The 20,097-nt window shown below is 36.7% G+C and overlaps 1 protein-coding gene across 1 annotated transcript in view; it reads right to left on the reverse strand.

Moving 5' to 3' along the window:
* Positions 1-2,011: 2,011 nt before the first annotated feature.
* Positions 2,012-20,097, reverse strand: part of LOC138164128 (follistatin-related protein 4-like) — a 407,232-nt gene continuing 389,146 nt past the window's right edge. The window contains exon 5 of the mRNA XM_069091720.1: positions 2,012-2,109. Within this exon, the coding sequence (XP_068947821.1) occupies positions 2,012-2,109 (98 nt within the window). The remainder of the gene's footprint in view (positions 2,110-20,097) is intronic.

The raw sequence follows: 20,097 nt of genomic DNA on the forward strand, positions 1-20,097 counted from the left end.
ATATGTGAATGTGTGTATATATGTTTACAGGTATACATAGAGAGAGGACATAGGTCCAATTTAACAGGAAGGGATGATACTTAAAAGGTGAAATTAAGAGGTGAGAGGAATATAATGAGAGGAGATGGGGAGAGACGGAATGGGTTCAACTATCTCATACAGAAGAGGCAAGGGAAAATGGTTACAATGGAGGGGAAGAATAAGAAGGCAAAAGGGAATGGTCAACCTTATTTCCATTAAATTTGGCTTGAGGAGGGAATGAAATACACACTAAGTAGGGTATCTCACCTACAGGAGAGTAGGGGAGTAAGGGGACGAGAGGGGGGATGATGGAAGGGAGGGCAGGCTGGGGGGGAACAAGTTGGAAGCACCTACTTTTGAAAAGGGACAGGATCAAAGTAGAGAATAGAACAAGTGGGAGGTGGGATAGGAGGGAGGGAAATATAGTTAGTCTTTTACAATATATCTACTATGTTATTGTTTTGCATTAGCCACACATGTACATCCTATAATGAACAGAGCTTATCTTCCCAGTAAGGGTGGGTGACAAGGGAGGAAGGGAATGAATCTGGAATTCAAAGTTTTAAAATCAAATATTCAATTATGTATATATGTATATATACTATTATCAATACTATTTTACGTGTAATTGGGAAATAAGATATACAGGCACTGGGGCATAGAGATCCACTAGAAAAGTCAAAAGGGGTATGGGAGAAAATATGGGAGAGAGCAGATTGGAGGAGGAGATATCCTGTGAGACTGCTGTTTTGGGGGGGTGGGTAGGGGAAAAACGGGGAGAAAATTTGTACCTCAAAATCTGGTGGAAATGAATGATGTAAATCAGAAGTTAATAAAGCATTTGGAAAAAAATCCATAAATATAAAAAAAAGTCAATGCATGGAAATTGTTAAAGGAGGCCAAAGAGACAGAGCTCTTAGGGGATTTGGGTTAAACTTTTAGATAATATTTATGGATTGCAATGTGAGTTTCTTTACTTTTTAAATACCTTAGTTTCTATCTCTCTCTCTCTTTCTCTCAGAGAAAGAGAATGAATGGTTTCATGACTTCAGGGAGAGAATAATGGGAGATGTTCAAAACATTTTACATAAACAATACCATTTAATCTTCATCAAAAAACTATAGGACCCTGACTTATACAGAAATATTTATTTTAAATCCTGAGCCTAATAGCTTAATCTTGTAGTAACTGAAGATGTTCTAGAATCAAGTATTTAATAGATTTGTTGTTGTATTTTCTTTTTTTTTTAAGCAATTGGGGTTAAGTAACTTGCTCAAGGTTACATGGCCAGTTATTTCTGGGTGTGGTGCTGAGTGTCTGAGCACGGATTTGATCCCAGGTCATCCCAACACTGGAGCCGGTGCTCTTACTCGCTGAGCCACCTGGCTGCCCCTTGTTGATATATTTCCAAAACTTTTGATTTTTGAAACTTGCCACCAAGAATAGGGACAAAACTGTAATGAGGGAACCATTTTCCCAACTTCAGAATGTCAATTTCAGGCAAAATGTATACCAAGCTGCAATATGCATTGAGCCAAGCTCAGAGTCTGCCAGGTGTCACTGGGAGGGTCGAGTCAAGAGAATCCTACATCAGCTCATGGGGAACAGACATTCTCTGCCACCTTCCATACCCATACTTCACATGCCTTCCATACCTGTCCTCATAGTATCTGGCATCATGGATTGGTGGCTCAGATAGCTTGGATAGCCTTTCTTAATATCCATACCTGTAGTTAGACTCAGAGGAATAGTCAGTTACCAGTCCCATCAAATCTTAAATAATGAGCTCCAACAATCAGTTTAAGATATGATTATAACCTCACATTGGTTAAGGAACGTCTCTAAAGTGAGACTCAAATAACCTGTATTCATTTCTATATTTATTCTTGTTCATAAAAATCAAATCTCCCATCCCATCAGGATTATAAATTATTGCTCTAATAGATTTTCATCTACTTCCCAAGCTTCCCTATCTTCCCGGGACTGTGCTTAATCTGAACTCACACTGTAATCCCTATTTCTAACCAAATCTTCATTTATCTTCTCAACTCTCTGATCTCTATTACTGACTGTTCTGTACTGGAATCCTAGAATAAATAAACAAAGAAGTTAATGTCTACCTCACAAGCTAATTAGATATGTATCCAATAATTCTCAAAAATATTCTGGAAGGATGTCCTTACAACAACAAAATTTCATAATTTGCCTTATGCCTAACTTTCCGTTGAATTGCCATAAAGATGAAAAATAGGGACCTGATTGTACAAAAGCATCCACATGCACAATAGTCCCAAAACCTTTTTGCCTTAACATCAATTTACTCTCAATGGGTTGCAATATACCACAAAGATTTGCCAGTACTCACCTACATTAGGGATTCCCTTTAACATCTTTCCCTTCACAATTTTTTTTAACTTGTCCTGGTAAAGCCAATTGTTAGAGATCCTTTTTACTCTTTTGTACATAGACTTGCTACTTCTCAGCAAGTCAAGTTTATTGTTTAGGAGCTTCATAACTAAAACAAGCTCCCTTCCCAGGCTGAATGACCTTGCCTAATAGAGATAATTTCCAGGGGCTTTGTCAGTTTTTTCAATATCATACAGTAGCAGGAGGACTGTTCTGAATGAGCAGAACTAGTCAAAATAAAGTTTTCATCCAGTGTCCCCTTTCCACATACAGTAATCAATTAACAATTTTAATTTTTAGCATTAAAATAAATTCCCACAGTTTCATCAAATTATTCTGATTATAAGCAATTAACTACAGATAATATCTAATGCACTAATGGGCAGATTTCTCTACCTTCAGTCCCTCTCTCCCTGCTTCTTGTCCCAGGACTAATAAGATTGCTTCCCCATCCTGGATTATAAAATTTTCCTTGTCTCTCTCATCTTTCCCATAAAACTTCTGAAACTACTTCACTATTCTGGAACCTATAAACACTGGTCTCCAAATCTCAGTGTCTGTCTCTCCTAGCCTTCCTGCCAGGAGACTCACACTGGTTTCTTAACACCCTTTTGTTTACTTCCTTGGATATAAGACATTTCACAGATTTGTTTAGCAACTATATATACACATCTATATTTCTTTAGAGCTAGGACACACATTACTCATACTGCCCAATGGAATCCTTGATGTAAAAATTGACAGAATTTCCTTCATGATTTGTTAATTAACCATTTCTCTCTCATCAAGCAATAACCAATGGTCTTGCTCAATTTCAGTCTTCTCAAACTTAATTAAATTTTCCCTTTCAGCTTCTATGAACACAAGTATTGCTTTTGTCTTAAGGACTTAGGGATTCAACACATACATCTTCATAGATTTTGTGGACAGGGCAGCCTCCTTAATTTTCTTGCCTGCTAATCTGTTCCTCATCATCTCATACCAAAGTTCTTATAAAACATTTCTTCATAAGAATATTTAACTTTTTCAAAAACAGTTTATCCTGATATCATTAACTACTATTCCCAAATAATGAACAAAATTTATTCAAGGAGGTTTAACAGGTCTTTTCTTCACATAATTACTAATAATTACCTTTCACAAGCATACTATTGTAAACATTTGATTTATGCAATAACTGCAAATAGCTTGGTTAACAATCTTACAAGTTTAAACAATCTTAATGTAAACTTTCTTTTAATACAACTGTTTACCAGTAACAATATCATAAATAAGTATCATGTACCTAAACGTAGACTTTGAAACCAAAATCAAGTAATTACCAATCTGGTGATCTTAATTTAGTCATTTCCAAATTGCTTTGCATAGAAAATAATTCATCCCATTACCATTGGCATAAAATTCACACTTAAGGAAAATTCCACATAAGATTAACAAACATGAAACAATTAATTTTTAGCTTACACAGTTTACACTCAAATATCACTGTTTTTTTGTACCAGGCATTGTACCAAGCACCTTTACAATTATATCAGTCCAATAAAAATATCCCTAGGATGTGCATACCACCACCATCCTCTTACTGAACAATGAACTAAGGTAAATAAAACTTTTGGCGGGGGGGGGGGGGGAGGTGAAGGGAGACATACAGTGAATCATTTTCTTAATGCCAAATAGCAATATGTACCTTTTGATCATGTAATTATATATTTTTAAGTTCTAATACACTTGGTCCTCAGAAAGGAAATATATACCCACAAATTTATTTCTTTCCTTACTATTCCAATTATGCATTCACATTAATATCTTCCAAAAAGTTTATTATTACTACCTGTTTGTATCCCAAAAGTAACAGTTTTAAATTATCAGATTTTATAACATAAAAATGCAAATCACATCAAATAAACATTATAAGATAGGTTTAACAGAATTAATAAAGTAGCATAGCTGGTTTTACCTAACCCTTTTTTTTCCATCTTCCAGTTTCAACAAGATTCAGATTGAAAACTGCTTTATCTAACACCATTTCTGGCTCACAGTGGTCACTCAATTTTACAGCATAAGAGGATTTTATAATTTAGAGATACCATAATAATACAATGATATTTCTAAATCATCTCATACAAAAATTATTGATAGAAAATTAGCCTTACCAAGTGCAGAAGTTTTTATCCTCTACCCACAGTTGCAGAGTCTGGTTGTGGACCCAGGGATTTGAAAGGAGAGGGGGTCATCTGCAAGCTTAGAGGTGGGGGCTTTAGGATACCCAGGGGCCCAAGGCAACAGCAAGTAGGGCCCCTTAATATGGCTTTCACGTGGGGGAGAGTAGCTCAAATTCCCTACTATTCCTCAGCACTCTCTTTCCTTAATCTAATCTGGTGGGAGAGGCTTTAACACAATCTGCTCAAATGTTTTTAGCTGTTCTAACTTTTACTCCCATAAATTTCATTTATGTGTTCAATCCTTAAAGACTTCTTTAAAAGTGAGAGCTTTGAATCTGCCAGTTGAGTTAGTGGGACCCTGGTGTCCCTTCTATACTGGAGAGCTCAAAGCTTAACCTCTGAGGTGTCTCTTTTGCAGATCTATGTATTTTCCTAATTTGCCTCAGTGCCAAACACTATTTATCTTTAACATTGAATCAGGAGTGACACTCTTCAAAAATGACCAGAATGAATTCAGTTGCCTTTCAGTTGCATTTTAATACACAAAACTTTCCTCTTTAGGTGAGGGAGAAAATAGTTAAATGTTCGTCTGCCTGCCTCTTTGATCTGAGGGGAGAAGATTCCCTCCCTTTCTTATCACCTTCTCCTCACTCCACTTGTCCAGGGTGGAATGAAGAGGAGGAGATTTTCTTTTTTTTATTTTTCAAATGCTTTATTAACTTCTGATTTACATCATTCATTTCCACCAGATTTTGAGTTACACATTTCTCCCTGTTTTACCCCTACCATCCCCCCAAAACAGCAGTCCCACAGGATATCCCCTCCTCCAATCTGCTCTCTCCCATATTTTCTGCCATACCCCTTTCTACTTTTCTAGTGGATCTCTATGCCCCAGTGCCTGTATATCTTATTTCCCAATTACATGTAAAACAGTATTAATAAGAGTGTGTGTATGTATATATCTTTGAATATTTGATTTTAAAACTTTGAATTCCAGATTCATTCCCTTCCTCCCTTGTCACCCACCCTTACTGGGAAGATACGCAGTTCAGTATAGGTTGTACATGTGTGGCTAATGCAAAATAATAACATAGTAGATATATTGTGGAAGACTGACTATATTTCCCTCCCTCCTATCCCACCTCCCACTTGTTCTATTCTCTACTTTGATCCCATCCCTTTTCAAAAGTGGGTGCTTCCAACTTCCCTCCCCCCCAGCCTGCCCTCCCTTCCATCATCCCCCCTCTGATCCCCTTCCCCCCCTACTCTCCTGGAGGGTGAGATACCCTAGTTAGTGTGTATTTCATTCAGGAGGATATTTTCAAACTTTTTTTTAATCTTAAAATTTCTCTTCACACTTTTCAATAGCAAATAACTTAGACCTCTCTTAACTTCCTACCCAAGCTCCTTTCTTTGCTACAGGCTTAAACTTTCTTGCTTTTCCTACTGTCGATTCATCCTTCTGTTGGACTTTGATTAAAGCCCCTTCAAAACCACACATATGCTATTTCTTTTTAATTCTGACCTAATACTTCTCCTACACTCTTTGACTTGCATTTACCATCATATAACCTAAACAAGGCAAAATTTTCCAAAATTTCTTTCTCTCCCTCTCCAGCCTGCATTCATCAGCGAGGGAAAGGAGGAGGAGGGAAAGAGATAACAACATTCCAAAGAAATGTTCAGCAGTCCAGCTGCAGTTTAAACCTTACAGGGTGTTAGATTACTCACTCACACTCATTCACACAGCAACACAAAAAAAGAACAGATAGAAAAACTGACAGGAAGGTTCCAAAAGCTCACAGAGGATTGTCAGAAATCCTTGGCACAAATCACATATTTGCTTGGCCTACAGATAGATGCTAATGGAGGCCAGGTAAGACTTGCTTAAACATAACCCAGGCGCAGATCCTCCGGTGCAGGGGGAAACTGGCCCATCCTTTCTTCCTGTGTTTGAACACACAGAGGCTGTTAGTTACACAGACACTTTACATTCTGAAATCTATTATCAAAAGGACTATTGGAGGTCTCTGGCTGAGGGTCCTCCCGTACTGCAGGCAGGAAGATGGTGGCCGCAAAGAAAACGAAAATGTCGCTGGAGTCCATCAACTAGAGGCTCCAGCTGGTCATGAAAAGTGGCAAATATGTGCTAGGCTACAAACAGACCTTGAAAATGATCAGACAAGGTGTAGCAGCAAGCACCCCAAGTGTCCTCAGGGTTTGCTGCCACCACAGGTTCTTAGATCTGCTTTGAAAGCAACTCAAAATGGGTTAACAAGCTTACTTCAATCAGTCAAACATATATCGTTTACCTAGTTCAGGGGAAAAAGGTCGGCACCCCAAACTTCAGAGTATACAGGCAGAATTATCAAGACAGAAACAGATCAAATAGGCAGCTTTCCAAACTGTCCAGCCATTACATCCATACCAAATCAACATCTTCGTTTCAACATCTGGGTTTTCCAAAGCTGGGGGGCTCTTGACAATGGCTTCCCAGAATCCATATCAAATCACAGAACACTTCTCAAAGTGAGCCCCCAAAACAAAGCTACACATCAGGGCTTATATACCCTTCTCCTGGCTCAGAGAATGTAACACCCTTTTGGACCCACTGGCCAATCAAAAAGTATCTGCTGAAAAACAAGCCCCCACCCCAGGCTCCAGGTGCACTTTAGCCTAGGGGCAGGGAAGATCTTTAAAATTTACATTCCCATTACACAAATCCACCTGCTGCTGCCAGCTCTTTTTATTCTACATTATTTCATTTTTAGTATTATCTAGGAGTTCTCTGGGAACTGGGAACCCAACTTCTTCCCAAGGCTATTATCTCAACTCTTCCCAAGGCTACTGTCTGGTACTTTTTATCAGTAGTCTTGTTTCAGCAATTCTTGCAGTTATATAGAAACTTAACCCTTTGTTACCTCTCACACTACCATTCCTTTCCTCAAACTAGAAACATCTCTAATTTGGTTTCAATAGTTAATCCAAGAAATTGTATTAATACCCAATAGTGCTCTTACATTACCTTGAAATACACAATGACATATATATATGGAAACAATACTGAACTTTACAAAATACAAGGAAGTAAAAAGAATGTATATATGATATTCAGAATCGGGAAACTTCACTGCACGTCCTTCCACACAAGTCTATATTATAAAATTTTGTATACTTCTTTTTTTGAAAGTCCAGATGTTTCCCAATCACTGTCCTATATTACAACCTTAATTTTCCAAAGGTCACAAAGAAGAGTGGATGGCTATTCCATCAGTTCATTACAGATTCTACAATTTATTCAAATTTTAGTCCTTGAACTCACTAAAGGCAACTAAATACTGATTGGATTTAGATCGCTCACATGAGAGAAAACTGAGGGCCAGAAAGCAAAAATGGTTTTCTAACATTCAGAAAAATTGCTGAGAAGTAAAGTGAGGATTTAAACCTTTCTCATTAGATTCTAAAACTATTCTTCTTTCTACCACATTATGCTGCTAAAAATGCCTCAATTCCTGTGTCTAAGGACAGTATCTGATTAGCTTAACAAGGTTGGTTAAGGTCTCAAATGGGAAGAGAAGTAATCAGTGAGAAGGAGGATGTTCAGCCACCAACAGTGCTTTTGTATTCCATTTGGTGACACCATGCTGCTCTGTTTGAAAGAAGCTCTAAAATGGGCCTGTGTGTCTTTATAAAGAAATAATTATTATCTTTTCCCATGTCATTTCTAGAAAACATAAAAATAATTTGAAACTGGAATTTATATTTATCATAGACACAAACAAAAAGAAGAGAAGGGGCTGAATTGAGAAGACTGGGTTGTTAATAGAGCAAAGATGCCTTAAATAGAAAACATCACAGAGATATCTGGCAGTGTCAGGGTTTGCAAATTCCCTTTTCTGAAGTAACTGATCTTTGAGGACATCTTGCGACACTCAACTGGTAATCTAAGAAACACTTGAGCTTCTTTCCACATAATAAATATTTGCAAGAATAGTCATGGTACTACCCATGTTGGTACCTTTTAAAAAGTTTAACTCCTTGGCCCAACCATTTTCCTAAATCACACACAAGAGAATGATTGAAATCCCCAGAGGGATGAAGACATAGAAGAACCACTTAGAAAAATTACAAAGTATCAAAATAGAAAAGAACCCCAGAGTGTATCTATCCAATCTATACCTAAGCAGTAATTCTCTCTATTACATTTCTGACTAGTAGGAATCAAGCCTCCACTTGAAGACCTTTCAAGGGAATCATTGAAAAATAAAAATCTATATATTCTTTATAGACATCCTTCACAAGAAACAATCTAAATATTTTTAAAGACAAATATCCCCAAAACAAAGTTTAAGAGGACATAGAAACATGATTGTGACTTGAATAATGTCATTTTTCTCTCTTGTTGCCTATTGAACATTAGCAGAAAAGGACGATCATGTTCTTTGATCTAAATCATATCCAAAAGGAATCTTGTTGCTTCAGTGTTGAAAGTATTGATACTGTTGGAATTTTGACCAGTAAATTAAAAGATTTTACTTAGAAAAAAATAACGAAATTCTTCTATTTGAAGCCTCTATACAGTGCTTTTAGTTTTGTTCTATTAGGTTAAACAAAGCAGCTCTGATAACTCATCAAAGTTACCTAACTTCAAATATCTGCAGACAATTATCATATCTTCCCTTCCCCAGGTCAAATGAAAATTTACAACTTTCTTTTAAAGAACAAAGTGGTCATGTGCTGTGGTAATTGGAAATTTGTAACCGAAGTTCAAAGTTCCATTTATATTTAATAAAAAAACCCCGATATTTTTAATCATCTGATAATTCTGGAAGAATAGATTCCTTAAAAAGGATCTCAGAAATATTTACTCTTTCTTTAATATGTGTCATTTTGGCATAATTTCTCTGAAAAGATGAGTCTTTTTACATTCATTATTCTTTGCTTTTAATATATTCAAAGTGATCATGCTTTCACCCAAAGTTTATAGAATCACTTATCATGTGCGTGTGCACGTGTGCCGATCATTTCTTCTTAATTCACAAAACATCACCTCCAATCCTAAGGTGTGTGATGGGTGAGATCTGAAATATCAGGAAACAAAGGTTCTTACTTCAGAGCATAAAGATTTATTAAGCAATTAATGTCAATTGCGTAAAAAATTGAGACCATGACTCTTGGGCTTGGAACTGGATGCCGAACACAGTGGGAGACAGATTCTTATGCATTAAAATAAAGTAATAAACAGGATATAAACCAGGATACAAAATTAGGCAATCTGATTTTTAATTGGAGGAAAAATAATGGATTTTCCAAGTTGGGAGGAAAGAAGAGTGAGTTTCTGTTTAGTTAGGAAGAGGTAAATGGATTTCAAGGTCTCCTTTCTCAGAATTGGGAGATGCTGATTAATTGCACCCACAGGCACATTTCTTTTTGAGAGGGGAGCTGACACTAATTACTGTGAAAAGTTTTTCCTGATGGTGTGGGGAGGAGGGACAGTTCACAAATCTCAATCTAGATCTCATTGGGTTTTTTTTCCCTCTTGAAATCAGAAACACTTCTGTATCTAACTCTCCTTATATCTCTAACCAAAATTTTACAGATGCTTTTAAAAATTATTTTTCTTTGCTTGGAGACTTGATTATCAAAGCATATCTACACTTATTATGCTGTTTTGTTTTCAATACAAGGCCTGGATTACTGTTGCAGGTCCAAAGTTGGTCTCAACTTTCAAAATACTAGTTAAAAAATTAGGAGATTCACCATACTCACACAATGGTTATTTTTATGCCAATCTTTATCCTCCCAAAGAAAGTGGGCTGCAATATATGATATATGTATATGTATGTATGTGTGTATGTATGTATGAATACAACATGCAGAAATAGACCTCAATGTTGAGATATGGTCAATCAGTGAATTTGTTTCACCTGAATATGTATTTTGTTACAAAGGTCTTTTTCAAAAAATTTAGTAGGACAGATGGAAGAAAAAAGTGGTCTAGGGATGTGCCCCCTCAAAAAGTAGTGGAGAACAGAAGAATGGAAGGAATAAAAATTAGTAAAATAGCTATGAAAATTACCCACTGAATTTCTTATATACATAAAGAGAAAAAGAAAGGAAGCCCTCATAACACATTAAATTTTTATTCAGTCATTTTACTCATGTCTGACTCTTAGTGACTCCATTTTGAGGTTTTCTTGGCAACAATACTGGAGTGGTTCAGCATTTCTTCCTCCAGTTCACTTTACAGATTAGGAAACTCAAGTAAATGGAGTTAAGTGACTTGCCAATGGTCACACAGCTAGTAAGTTTCTGAAGCCACATTTGAACTCAGGAAGATGAATCTTCCTGACTTCAAGTCTAACAAAATACCCATAGTGCCACCTAGCAACCTTAACACATTTAGATTTATGCACATTTCTTTTTCTTATCTAAAATATATCTAGAAACATCCCTTTAATTTAGTGTTTTTATTCTGAATGGAAATAAAGGAGAAAAAATAGAGGTTTTTGAGATCATATTTAATAAAAATTAGTGTGTTTTGTAAGTGTGAATTGAATTCCACCTGCTTTGTAACTGAACTTTTTTTTAAGCAATTGGGGTTAAGTAACTTGCTCAAGGTTACAGGTCCAGTTATTTCTGGGTGTGGTGCTAAGTATCAGAGCCCGCGTTCGATCCCAGGTCATCCCGACTCTGGGGCCGGTGCTCTTACTTGTTGTGCTACCTGGCCGCCCCATAACTGAACTTGAAATATGTGTTGTGTTCTTCTAGGAGGATAAGAACTTCTTGAGAGAAAAGAATATCATGCTTTTCATAAAAAGTAAAAACTAAAATGCAAGTTTCCCTAGAGGAAAAAAGTTATCCTGTCATTCTACAGAGAAATAAAATAAGTCAAGGACAGAGCCAAGATAATAACCTGGAAAAAGGAACTAAGATTTTTGTTCATGAGAGAATAGGAAGAATCCCCAATTACCTTTTTGATCCATATTGTAAAACTGAATTAGGGCATATTGATATTGTTTCCATTGATGTGCTATCAAATTACTTAGAGTGACATATAGACAGTCATGATATATAACAGAAAGAATTGAGGGAAATGGATGTCCAATATGACTGTAATACTTAATGTCTATATCATAACTCCTTTATTATATTAGACATATCACTTGTCTCCGAGATTGAATATTCTTCCCTGTAAAAAAAGGATAATTAATTATAATACCTGCCTCACAAATGGATAGTCAAAAATACACTTTAAACAGTGAGGTGCTGTAGAAATTTGATTAATATTAACAGAGGAGAAATAATCACTCAGTCAAGGATACTTATAACTGGGAAAGTCATAGATAATGCTATATAATATATGAAATTGATGTATTCTACTGTATCATTCCCATTTAGCCTGAACTTCAGAAATTTTCCTACGTATGTGAACTTAGGTAAATCCCTTCCCATGTTTGTGCTTCTTTTTCCATATGCGTACAAAAAAAGATATTGGATGATTTCCAACGTCTGTTCCCACTCAAAAATACTATGCTTCCCATCCCCTCCAGCCACTTATTCCCCACTAACATGTTAAATTTGTTGTACAAAATGGATCAGTGAATTAATACGAATTTTCTCTCTTTTTTTCAGGGACATTTCATACTGCCTGCAAAGAGTCTAAGGGGATACTACCAACATGAAATAAATATGCAAATGAAGCTGAATCTAAACAACTACCAAAATGTTGGCCTTGGGACAGAAACTTTCCAACATTGTTCAACTACTCAGGGGAAAAAAAAGAACCTATAATGAAATCTAGTTTTAAATTAAGATCCTACTCAGGGAGTTCAGAGACACAGCTAGCATATTACCTGTGAATGTCAGGTTTGGATGTGCCTGGGAGGCAGAATGAGGATTCACTCCACAAGTCCTGTTAAAGCAGATAACCTTAAAAAAAATGCCACTGTACTTCAAACTAAAATATAGCTCCCAAGTCCAAGGCGGAAGAGAAGTTGAAGAATTAGAGTGGATTGCACAGGCTTTGCATGGGCTCCACTCATGCTGAGTTTTAATTTCCAATGTTTTTTTTTCTGAACCTTGTGACACTACTGCAGATACCATCCTTTCTAATACACATTAGCAAACAGCATTTGGAAAATTACACAGTTAGAGGCAGGAGACTAAATGATCTCTGATAGAAATAGCACATTTTTTTTAGCTACTTAATTGAATCTATGGCAGCGAATCTTTCTGTCTTCTCCTGGCACTTAGAATTTCAATTTGCTCCATGGATCTTTTTTCATCCAGCACCCAGTGAAAATTAGCATTTGTCCTGAATAGTTTGTAATCAAACTGCTCTCCAATGTGTCTCTTTCTTATCTCCCAGGTACATAAAAATCCCCAGGTCTAAGAGGTCTCAGGAGCTCTCAAATGAATTTTCCACATCCATTTCATTCCTTTGGTTTCTGGTGTCCTTGATAGGAGTTAATCATATTTAATTTTTGATACTCATCTGAATCTTTTTCTTAATCTTCTTGATTTTCTTTTACAATTCAACTCCCAATTTTTATCTGCCATTACTAATCTATTAAGATTCCCTATAGATCACTTTTTATAGAACAATGTAAAGCTCCCTGTCAAAAATACTCATTTAGCACATAGTTTAATTGATGACTCTTTAATTAAGTCAGTCATTTTTCTAGAATGTGGTTTGTGAAATTATATAACAAATTGAAATAAAAAGTAGATTTCATTTAATGAGGATCTGAAGATATTCATTGTTATCTCAGAGACTGTGATTTCTATAAAATAAATTCCATAATGAAAAGGAGAGGAATTAACAAATAAACCACTGAGTACTTCCAATGCCTACTTCACATGCATAAAAAAGAAAAGCCTGATGTTACCAACACTTAGTTATGAACTTTTCATTAAGTGGTGACATAGGGGCCAAGAAGTTCTCATTTTCCTGACAGTTTCAGGGAGATAAAAATGGCTTTATGACAGACAATATTGATTTATACAATATTGTTATAAGGAGTAGTGGGGCTCCTTTCTCTATGTATGTGCAAGGGGCATGGATATCAAACTACAGACTCCACAATTGAATGCAAAGGAGCATATTTTGGTCACCATCTGAAATATCCTGTGACTTCTGTAGTTCATCAAACCCATCAGAGCTTGGGCTGGGGATATACATATCCTTGTGCATTTCTGGCTTCAAACCTAACTGGGGTGAGATCTGCTAATAGCTTCCCTTTTGCTTTCTTCTCTACTTAAGACTTTATTGACATTTTTTTTTATTGATTCCTTCTCATTCTTCTGATTCCAAATGAATCTAATCTGTTTTTCTGTTTTCGGTTCTTGCACATTGATGTGTCAGGAGAAAGAGATGGCTAAATTACAGGGCTTACATGATTTGCAATTTGGAGAACTCAACTCTACCAGCCTGACCTTTTCAATATGCTGGTATTAGATTGGTTGGCCATTTCAACTTCCTCCTATCCAGAGTGGTAGTGAAGGGGCAAGATGGGCAGTTAATCAGAACACAGAATACTGAAAAGGTCAGACTAGTATAGCACAGTATTAGCCTCCATAAGCCACATTAACATTCAAGCACTGGGCCATCACTTCGGATTCAAGAGCACAGGAAAAAGGACAGAGTTAGGGGGGAGGTGATTCTGATGATCACTCTCAGTCATCGTTTACACCTCAAACTGCTCAATACTTCAGTGCTCACTAAAGTATTGATCCAATGCCATGCTGAGCATTCTCCATTGAGATAACAACACATTCAGACACTACTGGACTGAAGACAATAGCCATATTAAACTTTAGAAAAGAGTCAAAACTACCTACTTCCAGATTAAACTTACAACAGAATGTGGTAAGATAAATTGACCTTTAAAAAATAAAAATAAATCAATAATTTGAAATTCACAAATGTTTGTGCTAAGAGATAATTCAAATGGCAACTAAACAATGTAAATAAAATTTAACTTAAAATATATTGAAGTATATGGCTAATATGTCAGACTTGGTAAGTACAAATGCATGGCATTTATTTAGAGAAATAGATCACAATAGAGCTCAAATCTACCTACTGAAGAAGTTAGAACTAGGAAAAAGATTATGGAAAAAAAGGAATTATCTGGTGTAATGCCATGCACAAGCAGCTTTCCAGAAGAATGGACTGTGAACAGCTTTTAAGATTCTGATTACACAGTATAGTGATCACTCTATTGATTCCATAACAAATCAAAGCAAAACTTTCATAGAAAATCAAGGTACAGCATTCACAATATTACAACTTATCACAGAAAATCACAATATAATATTCACAACATAGTCTCAAAGTACAGTAGTTAAAGTCTTCCACTCATGGGGCAAAGGCTTAAGTTAACTCAGTCAGTATCACAATATAGTCTCAAAGTACAATAGTCAAAGTCTTCCACTCATGGGGCAAAGTCTTTCACACATAGGGTACTCTTAAGTTAACTCTTAAGTTAATTACTTATTCAGCAAAGTCTTCCACTCATGGGACAAAGTCTTGATTAACTCAATCAGTCACTTATTCAGCAATCAATTATGAAGAATCATACACAAATCCCTCCAACCCTATGTCACTAGTAAACTACAATTTCATCTTTATTCAGTACCCAGGGAGAGGTCTTTTCATCTTGACTTGGGGCCTGTTCTCAGATTCCCTGGATCCCCTTCCATGGTCCCAGATTCTACCTGTATTCACCAGACTGTCACCTGGGTTCACTGGCAGATAGCTCCCAGTTCCTTGTCCAGCTCTCTGGGTAGGTCCTGCTCCACACTGAAGTTCACAGGGTCTGGTCCATGTCGGATCCTTCACCATTTCTGCTCCAGGGAATTCAAGGCTCAACCAAGCCACAAATAAAGTCAGCCTCCCAGTCATGCTTCCTCAGTCACCTGGGCTCTGGGCTGTGAGCTGTGAGCTGCAGGTTGCGGGCTCAGGGCTCCTATTCAGAAGAAGCTCCACCATGATAAGCTCTCAGGAAATTCTGGCTCAGTTCTCCATTTTCTCTTCTGTAGCTGCTCTGCCACCAGATGCTGGTGCCAAGAAATTCTGACTGTGCTTCTCTGGGGCTTTTCTCATATACACACAGCATTAGCGTCCTGTTTCAGCCAACCCCTTCCTGTTACATCAGTAACAGGAGGCAGGAGTTCATACCTTCTGTTTCCCCAACAGAGGCTTGATCAGTTACTAAGTATTAAGTACCTGCTACCTTCGCCAACACAAAGGGATCTTCAGATTACATTACCATTACATCTGGGTAGGGTTTGGCATACTGGTGAAGCCCAGTAGAGTAATTGCCCTGATAAGGAGTGGCCAACATGACTAGCTCCCTAAAAAAAGTCATAAGGAGAGATCCAGATTTAGGAATCATTACCATGGAAGCAGTAACTGATGCTCCAATCAGAAAATGACCTTGAAATGATAAGAGTTGGAAGACTGTGAAAACAATCAAATAAGGGCAGATTCTTCAGGGATAACCACATTAAGGATTTAAATAGAAGCTAGAGAGGTAGAAAAGAGTACAAACGGCTGGGGAAGAAAAAGAATAATCTAGAATGTTTGGTGTCTCTATTGATTGAGTTTGTTGTTATTGTTCAGCTGCATCAGTTGTGACTGACTCTTTGTGACACCATTTGGGATTTTCTTTGCAAAGATACTTGAGTGGTTTTACCATTTCCTTCACCGGTTCATTTTACAGATGAGGAAACTAAGGCAAACAGAGTTAAGTGACTTGCCCAAGGTCTAAAAGTTAAAAAGTGTCTGAGGCCAGATTTGAAGTCAGGTCTTCTTTGACTTTCTAGACCTGGTGCTTCATGTACAGCACCACCTAGATGCCCCTAATGACTGAGCCACAAGACCGAATTTCTTTTTGAAACCCAATAATTTAGAGCTTTCACAAATTACTTTAAGATTACAAATCTATGCAAGCCCTCGTCTTCATAGTTTTTACAAATAAGATTATTTCCAAACATGAATGAGTCATAGAAAAAAATTCCAATTATCAATTCACTGAGATCATTTATTTGCAATATAAATAAGTATGAGAATCTGTTCTACAAGGAAAATTTCAAAGAGGTTGCTATTTCCAAAGCAATGAAAAAGAATTTTTAGAAGCAAAGATCAGAGGTTCACGTTAGACAAGGTTCTATAGAACATCTGTTACCATATTTTCAAATTCATATTGCCTGTTTAAAGTTATAACAATAATCTTTACTATTGCTACTTGAAAAATAAATTTGGTTTTTCATCAGGAAGATTTGTTGCTTGATGAATTATGAACCTGAATAATAGAACAAATGGCTACATTATTAACCTAAATGAGAAGTTTTCCTACTGTGCTTAGCACTCATGAGTTTAGGACTGAAAATCCTGTTCTAGTCTACCATATGAACCAACATAAAAATAATAACTAAGAATACTTGAAACCTGGACGTCCAGCTTCTAAAGGACAAACTGCAGTGCGATGAGAAAAAAAAAAAAACTATAGCCCATGAAGCAATGCATTCCTCTACTGAATCCTTCAAGATATTATGATGTTCTCATCTGCTTTAGAATTCCACTCCAAATAAAATATGTCCCATCATTTGGATAAGATAAGATCCCATCAATGTTCTCGTTTTCTTAAGTTTTTTTAGATAAGTGAAGCATAGAATTGTTCAGAGACATGGCTTGAATCTGAGGCTGCCAACAAAAGGGATAGTCACATGTTAAAATATAACATAAATACAAGATTCAACAACATTTTAAGAAAATCATTTTAACTGTTTTGTCAAAGATAGAGTGGAGTGAAATGGAGATACTTCAGAGAGGCATATAGATTAGAATGCTACTTCAATGGTACATGTGAGATATGATAATCACCTAAAAATATGGGGTCACTAAGTGATTGGATAAAACAAAATATCCCAAAACTATTATACACATAAAACCACTAAGACTGGTGGACTTCTTTGAATATAAGAGTAAATCATATTGAGGAACTGAGGATGACACTAGAGTTTTAACAGTGGGTGACTGGAATGACGCTTCTGCTCTCAATGTTAATAAAGAAGTTCAGAATGACGTAGGTTTAGCGGAAATAGATAATAACGTGTTTCAAATATGCTGAATTTGAAAATCTTGGGGCAGCTAGGTGGCGCAGTGAGTAGAGCGCTGGCCCCGGAGTCAGAAGGACCTAAGTTTAGATCCGGCCTCAGACATTTAACACACACACACACAAAACTAGCTGTGTGACCTTGGGCAACTTACTTAACCCCAATTGCCCTCCAAAAAGCAAAAAAAAAAAAATCTTATGGGACATAAAATTCTAAATAAGGAAGAGTTAATTGGAGATAGGAGCCTGGAGTTAAGAACAGGCTAACAAGCACAAACAATGACAAGTCAATTCATTCCTCTTAGCCTCTGTTTCCACATGTTCAAACTTTGGAGTTCAGAGTAGATGATCTAAAAGATCCCTGACAATTCTAAATCCAGGATCCTTCTCCAACATCCCTATTATGTTTAAGGTTCTCAGTGTCCTCCATAGCTCTCCTTTATCTTCCCAATGAAAGTAGTTCTTGGGAAAATTTATTAATTTTCATTAATGCAATTCATATAAACCTAAACAGTCAGAGTCAAAAGCATCTTTCCTACTAGTTCAGCTTACTCAAATAAGGAGAAGAAACCAAGAGCCAGAGAGAATTGAAGATATACATAAAGTGTCAGTGAATAACAGAAATAGGAAACAAATTCAAATATTATAAGTTCAGGTCCAAAAGTAAATTTTGTCACCTCTTGAGGAGGAGGGCAGTCATATATTCAAACCTCGTCTCCGTCTGTCGTTTGAATTGAGTTTAAAGCATTTGACCATAGGGGGAGGCCAGCACCAATGTCAATGTACAAAGCTTCTACAACTGACTCAAGTGCTAAACAAATGCTTGTTTATTATCCAAGGAAAATATATTCCATTTTTTAATTAGCCTGTTCTAGTCAGTTTCTGTTAAAAAGCAGTACTCAGATTGTACACTGAATAAATGTATCAGTGCTAAGCCTGCCTTTTTCCCCACAAAAGGAATTTGCAAGCAGATGGTTGTTAGCTTATTACTTGGATGCTGGGGAAGGTAAATGCCAAAACTGGAGTGACCATCATAAATGATAGTGAAGTACGATCAGAAGGTGCCAATAGATCTGGCGTGCAAGGATGGATTTGGACTCTACAAAGCCACTGCTGCCAGCAGATTCTACAGTATAGCTATAGAGGATGCCAAAGCCCTTTGAAGCTACTTGTAATGCACTTTTCTTGTTAATGTTAATCTCTTAATATCTTCAAGAGCTGAATTCCCAGATGGCATAGGAAAATTTGAAGAAGAGAAATGTGGCTATTTAAAAAACAATCCAATGTGTTACATAAACTTTCTCTCATATTTGTAAAAGACAAAAGGTTAACAGAGTGGCAAATACAGAAGGATATTGTTCTTACCACAAAGTTGCCTGTTGGGCAGGTTAATTACCTGCTCAAGGTTAGTTATGCTTTTAATTCTCTAGTATATGAGATGAAAAAGCAAAAATGTAAAAGTACGCTAAGAAAATCCCAAGTGATATATTTCCTCACTGTATTCAGAGATCTGGGTGTCGCATTGCCATAGGAGAAGGAAAATTGGCCTCTAAGCAACAAACACCAGTTTTGAAATCCCATCTCTGATAAGTACTGGCTCTGCTACCCTGAGCTAGTGATGAACTTTCAATCTTCTAGATATCTCCAAAAGGACCTCACCAAAAAGCTTCGAATTTGCATGGTAAAGACGGAGTTTTGTGACAAAGAATTTCCAAATACTAATGAAATCACCTATCTAGGCACATATCCAATCCCTACCCAGATTCAAAGACCAACAAGAATCAGTGTCAGACTGAGCTAGACGATTATCACAAAACAGTGAATGTTACTAGGAAGAAATTAATTTATGTGACCATGGAATTAACAAAGTGAGTTAGACCAGAAGGAGATGGAAAGAGGTTGTAAATGATTAAGCCCTTTATCACCATGAAAGAGTGAGGAAACCAAGGCATTACAATGGAAGGATTAGTCAGCTACTTGGTACACACATCTTTGATATGTCATTCATTTTAAGCTCATAAGCCTAAAATAAAATTCCCCAGCCTTAATTGTATACTCAGATCAACATCCTTCCTCATCATGTCAGGCCTTGGATCTCAGGTCTGCAGAGACAGAGAGGTGTATACGAAAGTACCCCAATTTCTAATTAAAGAACAAGACTTTCAATCATATGCATCACCTTTGAAAGGTTACTTCTCTTTGGACTTCAGTTTTCACATATATGAAAAGAAGGAGTTGAGGTAAATGATTGATAAAATCCCTTTGTATGTCTAACTATATGATCTTATGACTTTGAAAGCAACACCATGTAGCTTTTTCAATTTATGTTTATTCTTCTCTGTAGTTGGGCCTTACCTATTTGACCCAAGGTTTGCATTGGCCA

Source organism: Petaurus breviceps, unplaced genomic scaffold, assembly GCF_028583685.1.
Source record: "Petaurus breviceps papuanus isolate PSGF00001 unplaced genomic scaffold, PetGlider_PUasm1.0 189, whole genome shotgun sequence".
NCBI lineage: Eukaryota > Metazoa > Chordata > Mammalia > Diprotodontia > Petauridae > Petaurus > Petaurus breviceps.